The sequence below is a fragment of the Zea mays genome, chromosome 4 (genome assembly GCF_902167145.1).
Source record: "Zea mays cultivar B73 chromosome 4, Zm-B73-REFERENCE-NAM-5.0, whole genome shotgun sequence".
NCBI lineage: Eukaryota > Viridiplantae > Streptophyta > Magnoliopsida > Poales > Poaceae > Zea > Zea mays.
This window is the reverse complement of record NC_050099.1, coordinates 155,896,115-155,907,691: the sequence shown is the minus strand read 5'-3', so window position 1 is coordinate 155,907,691 and position 11,577 is coordinate 155,896,115. Positions and strand designations below refer to the sequence as shown.

Below are 11,577 nucleotides of genomic sequence, written 5' to 3'. Positions count from 1 at the left end.
AGTTGGTCTAAGATGTTGCTGAAGAGCATAGAAATCCATTTGATCTAATATATTTAGAGTGGAAGACCCTTTGGCTGGAGCAGCGAGGGCCGGAGGGGCTTTCTGGCTGTTGCGGACTGCGGTGAAGGTGCGGCCGAGCGGCCACCCACTCCAATTGGAGTCCCAGACTCAGTATTCCCGGCGTGGCTGACGATCCGTGCGATCAGCGGCAGCAACTTTAACCGGGAGGGACCGGACATGCGTGCTGGCTTGCCAAATCAAACCGTATGTTTGGTTACCTGCAACGTCTTATCTTGGACCAGCAACGTCTTATCTTGGACCATCATATGCGTTGACTTTGTCTGAGCTCATGTTTGGTTGTCTGCATAAGGGGACGTAGGCTGCATGAGCGGATGCAAAATAAGTCATTTTATAGTCATTTGGTTGCATCTACTCGTACGTAGAAAAATACTGTACCAGGTCAGCCATGGCCATCCAAGCCTGCGCGTCCGGATACAGGCATCCAATGAGGCGAAAAGTTAAAACGGGCATGAGGAGCACTCAGTGAAAAAGATTTAGAAGCACGCGTGTCAGTGACTCACGATTAGTGGATCCACGTGGTGCTAGCTAGCTTGCTATAGCTATCCCAATTATATTCAGACGTCACCAAAGATTCTACCATGGAATTTGAGATATTACGGGTACTATTTTCATTATCGAATATTTGTCGCTCGCTAATAACTTTTTAAATTAAAATATAATAAATTAAAAAGAACGGAAAGAGTATTATTGTTGCTAGGGGCAGATCTACACCTTTGGTCTTAGGAACCTCGTCGGTAAGGAATGATCCATATAAGTCCGTATAAATTTATTTAATCCAGTCTAAAAAAGTTAACATAAAAAGGATGAGAATGAAATTTAGTAAGCTAAGAAAAATCTAGATCCTCTCCTGGTTGCTGCAATGTCTTTCAACTCTTCCATTTGGGACGTGTTGTTTCTCACTGATTTCATTATTAACTAGAAGGACGACCACAAGTTGCTTTGGAGATTATGGATAATTTGGAATACTCCTCTTGTTTTATATGTCATATTAGTTTTGTTCATAAGTCAAATATTTATACCTTTGATCATCAACTTTTAACAAACCTATACATATTAATGACATAATAAAATATAATTTTGTTTTTAGATTCACTTTAGGAGACAATTTTATAATATATAATCCATATATTGGCCCAAACTGCACAATTTTTTAAATGGACTTGAACTATGGTTACCAATGACAATATACAACAATCAATAATAACAAGTTGAATATTAAAAGTTCCATGCGTTTGATCTCGCATCAACAGCCTCCAGCTGCCTCTGTCAGCATTATCTCGAATTATCGTCTCCGTAAATAATAATAAAGAATAAGGTCATGAACGTGATCCACATGTTCACAGTAGCGGCAGCGTGCATCATACCGTGGACGTGGAGTGGAGTGGACCACTGGCAGCTCGAGGATCAACATCGAACACGGCACCTGTGATACATACGTAGACTTATAAAAAAATAAAAATAAATCTCAGCGGGAAGGAAAACCATCCTCCCGGTATTATATTAAGAATAAACCGAAACAATGGTCCCGACTAAGAAAATCTCTGAACTCTGACCCCATCACTAACGGACCGGTTCAACTGTCCACTCTGCAACGGCCCAACCGGGGAGTGGCGCACATGACATCGTAACCCGAGAACGGATAAGACATAGCGAGGAGATTTTTTTAACCAAGCCTAAAAATTCATCCCTGAAGGAATCAAATTCAGGAGATGCTACTCGAAAGTCCTTAACTATTAGACTAGAGACCCTTTCGCACATACGTAGACTTATACCCAGAGCTACTCTTGATTGGTAGCGAAGGTAGCGTCAAGATGAAAGAGACGCGCGTCCTGGCCCCCGGACGCACGCCGCACTATACTAGTTTTCCACATTCACGGTTGTTTAGGGGATTTGCTGGAAACAACAGTACAAGTGCCAAAATATTAGGTATGATTAGAAAGTGTTGGACATTTTATTTTAATCTTAGAGTTAGTTTGGAAACCACATTTTCTCATGGGGTTTTCATTTTTCTAAAGGAAATTAGTTCATTTTTTATAGGAAAATAGAAATCTCATAAGAAAATGTAGTTCTCAAACTAGCCCTTACTAAAAATCATGGATTGAAAGAATGTTTTAAAAACTCTTAGGACTAGTTTGAGAGTCATAAATCTATAGATGATTGAAGAGGCTAGAATCCTCTTTTTATTTCCAAACTAGCCCTTAAAGATATCGTGCTCTTGGGTTGTACTAAAACTTCAGGCTTTCATCGAACCAAAGCACTTCAAGCACTATTTTCCACAGGAAGCTTCATATACCACCCCTGTTTGAGAAACAAGCACTTCACGACTCGCATTTCTATTCTTTCGAAAAAGCAATCACCATTCTGAAGAACAATTCTCGATGGTCCATGCGCAAGTGGCAGAAAACCTTCCATAACGCTTAACGGTAATGTCAACTAATGATGGATTTGAAGCCCGAAGTATATTGGAAAGAGTATATCAATACAGGAACCATAGTCCGTATAAGCATTAATTATCCTATTGATCATCTCTAGGATCATATTGTAAAGAGGAAAATAACTTCTAACAGGGTGAGGACAAGAACCTAGGGCAAAAAAAGAATCTTTTACATGTGTAACACCGACCCGATCTATGAACATGTGAAAACTAACCGCTTCAAATATTCCTGAGGTTGATCTTACAATGTTACAGGTCAATATGAATCATCTCTTTTTTTTGGTACTCATGGGTCCGCGAACTGCAATGGTAAATATTTACATGGTCACTCGGGCATGTAGATTTCCTTTTCTGAAAATTCTCCTCTAAGGCTCGAGCTCATGATTCAACGAACGAAGGGTGGGCGCCCAACCCAAGTTTGTCTTAGCATGAGTGGGTGGGAGAGGTCATACAATCCACCACATGGCCACAGATCTGTCCCCAGTATCAAGGTTTCCATTGCATACCTTGGAACTCGCATTGTATGTTCTAATTGCTGGAAGACTTCTGTAAGTAATTAATTTTAAGAGTCCTGACGCTAGGAGCCTGCTTCCAGCTGAAGAACTTGCTCTTGCTGTCCTCTGATAAAAGAGGTCAACTCTTTTGATGCAACAACTGACTTTAGCCACTCTTCAAGTTCCTCGCCTTCAACCTTTTCATTCTCTGATCAACGCATGAAAACAAGAAGTTACACACCACACATAAAACAATTTTTATGTTTACCTAATGAGGCAAATCAAATGACATCTAGCAGAACCATAACATAAGTCGTCCAAATCATTGGGCAGATCACCTTCTAAATATGCTCCGAGGCCTTCCAAAACTGCAGGATTAGCACGAATAACTGAAAGAGCTACTTCCAGTGCCGTCTGTAAAAGCGCTTTTACTTCCCTCTGAACGAGATCAACTAGATGGCCCTGCCATTAGGTTCCAAGTTTGAGCTCAGTGCTTGCAGATGGCAACTTAATAGTTCTTGAAGGTGCACGAGAAGTTTTGAGGCAAACCTGATCTCTTCCCCATGGAGAACCACCAGAGTCATCTAACCCACCATTTGACAGTGTAGCAAGTGATATTGGCCCGATGCGCTGATTAAGACCGTATTCTGCTACAGCTTTGTAGGCCATGTCAGTAGCACGTCTTATGTCATCAAGTGCACCAGTGGAAACCCGTCCTGCTAAAACAACTTCCTCTGCTGCCCTCCCACCCAGAAGTGTTACTAAACGGCCACGTAGTTCATCAACAAAGAGTAAATATCTATCCTCTGTGGTGGGAGGGGTGTATGTAAAGCCTAATGCACCTCCTGACCTTGGCAATATACTCAATTTCTGTTAAATTCAGCATTGAAAAAGTAAGTCAAATTACATCTTCTCTCAGATTGTTCTATCAGTAATTGCTTAAGTTCAAACCTCAACACGTGGCTGTCCAGGAAGAAGGTTCGCTACAGCAGTTCCCACGAGTGCATGACCTACTTCATGCCGTGCAACGACAGCCTTTTCATTACCCTTCAATTTTGCATGCTTTTTCTCTATCCCCTGATAATATAACGTCCACAATTAGCTTCCAGCACAAAGAACTATCATGACTAACAACTACGGAGTAGAATGTAGAAAAAAGAGAGGACACCAGCAGAAAGATATACCCTTAAAAATAAAAACTCCCTAACACCTGACATATCAAATGCCATATATAGAGAATATTTTTTACAGATGGTGCAGATGTTAAATAAACATAGAAATAAGGAAACAAGAAAATTGTATCTTATGCTTACGGCCTTACGCATAATACAGTTAGGATAGGAAACTTCAAATTCCATAGTACAAATCCTTTAGGTAAAAACAAAACAATTGAAAATAAAAATGTGAAGGAGAAACAACATACAGCTATAGATCGCTCAACCGCATGGATGAAGTCAATCTTTTCCACAATTTCTTTATTTAATCGCCCAGCCAACAAAGCAGCTTCATTTACCAAGTTTGCAAGGTCTGCTCTGTATAGCATAAAATTATTTAACACGTCAATTTGAAATCCCTACAGGGTCAAGATCAAGAAATTGGTAGAATAAGTTTTACCCAGTAAAACCAGTTGTCATTGCAGCAATATCGGCTAGATCTACATCTTTACTCAGTGGAAGCTCTCTTCTGCTCACATGAACTTTTAGAATTGATTCTCTTCCAAACCTATCAGGAGCTTCAACCTGTCATGTTCACATTAATGATTAATGACATCTGAGAAAAGTTGAACACAATAGCACCATATCTTGTTGAGAAGGGAAACTAACCATAACTACACGGTCAAATCTCCCAGGTCGCCTAAGGGCAGGATCCAAAACATCAGCTCGATTTGTTGCCCCTAGTACAATGACAGCCGAATTGGTGTCGAAGCCATCCATTTCCTGGGGAAAAACCCAAAATTAAGGCAGCTAAACCAATAATAATACCATTTCCACCCTTTCTCAAAAAAAATTTGCATGATAAAGCAGTATTTTTAGTTAAGAAGCGTGTGGCTCAAATCCCTTTTAAGTTTTAACAAGAACAAAGAATAAATAATCAGCCAATAAAAATACAAGTAGAAAGTTTATCTGGGTCCCAACTTGCAATGCAGCTAATTTAGTGAATACTCAAGAAATAAGAAAGGTCACTGTACTACCGTGAGCAATTGGTTTAGTGTCTGCTCACGTTCATCATTACTGACAATGCGATATCGACCATCACGGCTTTTTGCAACAGCATCAATCTACAAAGACAAGACAGACGGAAAGGGATTAAGCATACAATTCAATACATGAAGCTAAATCGTATCATGGATGTGTAGGTTACCTCATCGATAAAAATAATCGACGGTGATTCCTTTTTGGCCTTAGCAAATAGGTCACGTACTCGAGCTGCTCCCATGCCTACATATAGCTCAACAAATTCACTAGCAGAGCAACTTATGAACGGGACTTCTGCTTCTCCTGCTACGGCTTTTGCAAGAAGTGTCTTTCCAGTCCCTGGAAGACCCACCTGTAGATAAAGAATAACAATATGGTAACAAACACAATTGTCAAGCAGTAATTGCCATTACTGATAGCATTTGCAAAACCAACCAATAAGACACCACGAGGAGGGCGAGCACCAAGACGAACATATCTTTCTGGGTTCCTTAAGAACTCCTGAACAAAAAAATATATGGACCAGCTTATTTCCCTTATTTGGTTGCTGCAAGTATTACTGTCAAATTGTAGGATCCATACCACAATTTCTTCAAGCTCTTCTTTTGCCTCATCTACTCCAGCCACATCAGCAAATGTAACTATATCTGTACTTTCAGAAACTTTTGCTCTACCAGAATTAGAATTCTTCCTGTTCCTCAACTGACCGGCTGAATGCTGAGTTTGTATAAGAAAATAGATACATACAGATTTAATGCAACTAAGCAAAGACTATGTGTTTGCCAATTGATTGAGGCCATGCATCAGTACCTGAGAAAAGCTTATTGGCAAACGCTGCAAAACTACTGCAATCAATACGACATAAATAAGAGCTACCTGCAAAAGGTAAAGGCAGTTAGACTCAAAGGCACCAACTGAAGAGGGTCTGTACGTAAAGAATAAAAAAATCGGTCAGGGAGGGAAAGACCGCTCTCCCGGTATTATATTAAGAAGAGACCGAAACATGGTCCTGACCAAGAAAACCTCCGAACCCTGGCCCCTATCACTAACGGGCCGATCAACTACCCACTCTGCAACGGCCCAACCAGAGGGTGGCGCGCAAGATATTGATCCCCGAGAACGGACGGGGCACAGCCAAGGGATTTTTTTAACCAAGTCCGAAATTCGCCCCCGAGGGGATCAAACCCGGGACCTAGAAGGTGCTACTCGGAAGCCTTAACCATTACGCTAGAGGCCCTTTCGTCTGTACTTAAAAGAATAAAATCACATATATATAGATAAAAACAAGCATGTATGAAAAAAGACTGTGTCCACAGAGATGGAATTTCAATCCTGTCAAATTCTTATTTACGATCCTCAATTAGGATCCCATCTCATCTACAAGGTTATAGAAAACCTAATGCATTAATTTTGTCAGCTCTGTATCAAATTTGGGAGTTCAGTTTCTTAATGTTTCACATGAACGGATGAACCAAAATCCTATTTACACATGCAATTAAGATTCCAAGTTCTGATATTAGATTAAAGAGCTCTTTTAATTAGTTTGCATGTTTCAAAACAAGATTGAGAGTCTGGTTGCCTAATTTTCATGTTAATTAACCAGATTCTCATTGAATTCCCAATAAAACTTCCCACAGTCCCATATTACATCAAAGATCCATACAATTTTGTTTGTAGTTCCAATACCAGAACTGTAGTTCCGTTTCCTGTTTTTTAGCATGTACCAATCAAACTCCAAACTTCTTTCTGTTTTTTAGTTCCGAGGATCATGGAAATGTTAAACTACCATCCATATGTTACTGTAGAATATTGAATCTACTCTACAAGTTTGCTTTCCTCTAGTGTCCGTACATTTTTGGCTGGCCACCCAAAAAATGTGGTGCAAGGCGACTGAATACAGTATAATCACAGTTGCACAATGGGAGCAAAGATGGGTTCGCAATGAGGATGGCACGTGGTAAAATAGATATAGGCCTTAATGATCGAGGATGTGCTTCAATGCTTCTAGTTTGAATTTTGTGTATAAAGAAATGCCTACATGAGTCATGCATATTAGAAACCCAAACAAGTGTTACAGAAGAATTAACAAATTAACTGCTGAGGCACATATGCTAATACAAAAGAGAAGCAAAATGAAAATGTGTGCCACATTTTTCTAGAGCAATTTATGTATTAGCAAGATATTTCTTTAATACATGCCAGTGCAAGGATTATAAATCATCACTTTATCTACAATCCAAACAGTGGATCATATCATATTGCTGAAGCATTAGTTACAACAGTATGATCAACTAAACATGTTATTTCCTGAGTGCCCTAGCAACAAAACGGTCATGTTGCTGGTTGCATCTGTTGAAAACACTTGGATTTTAGATTTCTAGTCAGTACAAATATAACATTGTAGAGCCAGCATTTCAACATATAATACACAATAATCTGCCTCACTGTACATATCGCTCACACAAAGTGGACCTACTGGATTCGCTTGTCAAATTTCATTATCAATTATTCGTCCATCAATTTCAAAGGTCAGAACATCTGTGACTTTCCAATCTGTCATTCTGCATGCTTAGATACAAATTTTAAAATCCCTAATCGGGTGTGACTGGTATTACTCCTAACTTATTTTGGTGATTTCAAAGCCACAAACCTTGTGTTTGCATCAGAGATATCTTTCAGCATAAGTGCCTTACCAGCGCAGAATTGAGCGTGCCGCCAGACCTCTTGTCCGGTGACCCAAATTCAACCATGTTTTCCACCATCTTCTCGTATGGCGTCTTTATGTCCACTGGACGAGTCGTGGTGAACACAATTCTCCTCGAGACTCCAGCATTATCGACGACAGCATCTGTTCCGCGCTGTGATGGTGTCTGCTCCACACGGACCTGGGACTCAACCTCTGGACGGAGTCGGAACATGACGTGCACCCCGTCCACCTCAACCTTCTTCACCTGGTCCTTGTCTATGCTCGCCAGGAAGTCGCTGTACGGTACACTGACGTACGTGGTCTGCGGGCGGGGCTCTGAGCCAGGCAACGCGATCTCCGGTCGAAGCATGCGTAGCGCGAATACGGCGAAGCCGAGCTGGAGCAGGAGGAAGCCCATCTCCCGCCCCTGGACTATGGGCTCCCATAGCCAGCGCCCGACGCCACCTCCCTTAGTCAGCCTCCGCCGCCACTTGTTTTCGCCCCTCTTCGACGAGGGCGGCGGCGGCGTCTGGGCGGCGCTCGTGGTGCTCGTGCCGGTGGTGTCGCCCCCCGAGTCCGCAGCCGCGTCGCGGTCGCCGTCCCCGGACGAGGACGACGGCTCGCCGTTACCAGAGGCGCCGTCGCCGCCGTGCTCAACATTCGCGCGCGCCGCTGGCGGGCAGCGGCGCGCGCGGCGGTGCACCAGCGCGAGCCCGAGGCCCCGCGGCGGCACGGCGGATATCCGGATCGAAGGCGCGCATCCCCCGGCGGCGGCGGCGGCGGCAGGTCGCCGCGGGAAGGGGCGTAGGAGCGAGCGGGGACGGGATGCGATTGGGAACGAGACGAGGGTTTCCACGGCGGCGGAAGCCATACGGAGAGGAAGGAGTAGCGTACGGGTTGAGCGAGAAGCAGCACCAGGGACCTCTCCCGACTCCGCCGCCGCCGCCGCGCGCGTGCGCGTGGAGGAGTCGGTGCGGGGGGGTCGGGGTGAGGAAAGAGACGAAGATGAGGAAGGAAAGAGGCAGAGACGACTGACGAGGCGAAGGGGGATGGAGGGAGGGAAGGGGGTGACCGTTAGCTGCGTCTCACGCCGTCAAGCCGGATTGTTAAGGTTAACCTCTGCGCAAACCCACTCCCGCAAACAAATAACGATTACTTATCTTTAACTGACATGTGGGACCCATGTTTGTAACAAGGTCCAAGGCCCGTCGTCACTGATTTCAGCTTGGGCCGAGCTTGTCCGTTTGGTTAATGATATCGCACGGAGCCGGAGTGAGTATGACCCACTGAGATGTCAGTGGGAGAAGTGTGTGTCACTCGAGATATCTGGCGCGTTGGATGGCGCAGGGCGTCGAGCTTCTCGTGTCCACAGAAACATTGGAGGACGGAACGGCGACGGAGTTTGGGCGTATCTCTTTTGTAACTAACAAAAATGATTGATTTAATCCGATCTGTGTGGATTTATTTTGGCTGTGGATTGATTAGCTTAGGGCACGTTGGCCTAACCTACACCTCTCATCTCTCTTCACGGTTGATCGGTGGCCCAGTTTAGGGTCCGTTCGTTTGTCCAGGATTAGACCAGGATTCATTCCAATTTATCAAAACTTATATAAATTAGAGAAACAATCCGGCCAGGAACCGTTCCAACCCTTCAATCCGTGAAAAACGAACAGACCCTTATTGTTACGGGAGCTAGAGGGTTTTTTTTCAAACTAGTCTAATATTGTGCTAATACTACGGTCCCGATGAGGGAAGAGGGAGGCGCCGGCTACGGCGATACGAGCAAGAGGGAGGATGTGGCGAGATCGTGGTAGAGGGGAGAGATAAGGGTTATGATACGTGTGATGAATGAGAAAGGATATCCAAATAACATTTATTATTGGATTTTAGTGAGTATTGATTAACAATTGATTTTGATGGTGTGTTATGTGTATATGTAATTATTTTGGTGAATTTAGGAGAGGTTATGGGTGTTGGAGTGGTTTGGTAAGGTGGTTTTTACAAAGCTAAAACTAGTTGGTGGATTATATAGTGGTATGGTATAGAATATAGATAAAAACAACGACATTTGTTATATTTTACATGTCAAAAAGGTTAGTTTCTATTTTGTTCACGTCCACCTTCTTTGTTCTATGCTAATCAAACAACATTCAGTAATGATGGTTATTTCATTCTAATCCTCGGTATTGTAAGGGCATTTCTCTTGTTCTGTACCAAGCCACTATGCCTTTAGAGCAACTCTAGTAGTTTTCTAAAAAATAATTCCTTAAATTGTTGTTTAGAGAGTTGGTGTTATGATACTTTACGGATTACCAAACATTTTTTGCCATACTTATTACTGTTTCAACTACTACGACTAGGACAACACGTTCTCCAGACAAGCTCAGGTACGCGACCGAGCACCATACCCTGGCCTCGGCTCTCTGCTCGGTTAAAGATGCAAATACAATGATGGATATCCTCCTCCCGGCTCAAGTCAACAACAAGTACAAATGCCATACCGGCCACAGGAGCTCGAACACTGTAGCACCCAAAAATTCAAATCTTGAAAATTTCTCAAACTCGCTCTAAATTTAAAATGAATTTTAAATTTCATTTTAAAATATTTGTTTGTGAGTTGATATCAACAAATAAAATATAGTGGTCTATATTCTATCCAAAATCCTCCTCAAAATATCTTACAAATATTTTACCAGTGATCCCCTCTGATTCTTTCCAGAAATACTACCCAAATATTCCGTCGATAATTCACCAAATATTTTCCTCCTGAGAAATACCTTCAGAATCATTTTTAAAGTCCCTACAAATATTTTCTCCATAATTTTTCTCATGCTCATACGTATACGTACGCCTCCAGTGTCATACGGTGAGCTCTACAAGCTAATTACACTTATACAAGACAAATACATGCTTATCTCTGTAACACCCCAGGTGTTACTCAGGGTGCCCACCCAAGACTACCCCTTTTAACCCATTATCACATGAAGATTTATGTGGGCAAAGTACCTCAAACTGGGCATTCAAGGTCCTAAGTAAGTGCAAACTATCTTGGATATCATGCCCTAGCTTGTCATGCACACCTAAGTGGAAATTTTCCCAAAACCCTAAAGCAAACCCCTCATGGGCAATAGGAACCCTAATTGAAGCTATGATCAAAAGATCATGTAAACCTTATGATCATGGCTTGGGCCAAATATAAAAGTTGTAACATACTTCATAACCTACAATTAATAGTAAGGAAGTACCCCCAAAAAGTTTTCAGAAAAGTCCTAAAAAGTTCACCTAAGGTTCAGCACAAGGGAGAATTCAGATTTTGCCTAAGTATAAAAACTAACCCTTGAACAAAGACTCCACATGTTCACCTTAATCCAAATTTCAAAACCCTTCGACCCAATTGACAAAGTGGCGCCAAATTAACCCTAGAACACCCTGGAAAGAGATGACACCTACCCTAGGGCGCTAGACACGACTTGACACCAGTTTTGTCTCGGCTTGGACCTAGCTGACACAGCCAACTTCTTCCCCCTCTATCTCCCTACCCCGACCATATCTTGGCTTGGAACTCACAGCAAAAAGGTAGGATATGGAGCAGAGAAGCGACCGTACACAGTGACTTTGCCAAGATACGCACGCTATGGTGCTCTAATCCGCCGTTGAACCATGGCAGAAGCAAGCTTCCACGTGTTC

At 42.6% G+C, this 11,577-nt stretch overlaps 1 protein-coding gene across 1 annotated transcript; it reads right to left on the bottom strand.

The window, feature by feature from the left end:
* Positions 1-2,510: 2,510 nt before the first annotated feature.
* LOC100273697 (ATP-dependent zinc metalloprotease FTSH 7 chloroplastic) lies at positions 2,511-8,894 on the bottom strand. The gene is made up of 13 exons (NM_001360293.1): positions 7,898-8,894; positions 6,015-6,080; positions 5,787-5,921; positions 5,640-5,705; positions 5,371-5,556; positions 5,201-5,287; positions 4,833-4,946; positions 4,624-4,748; positions 4,433-4,541; positions 3,961-4,086; positions 3,559-3,879; positions 3,348-3,471; positions 2,511-3,217 (listed from the first exon to the last, which is right to left on the bottom strand). The coding sequence occupies exons 1-13, from the start codon at positions 8,759-8,761 to the stop codon at positions 3,093-3,095; spliced, it is 2,448 nt and encodes an 815-aa protein (NP_001347222.1). The 5' UTR covers positions 8,762-8,894; the 3' UTR covers positions 2,511-3,092.
* Positions 8,895-11,577: the final 2,683 nt, after the last annotated feature.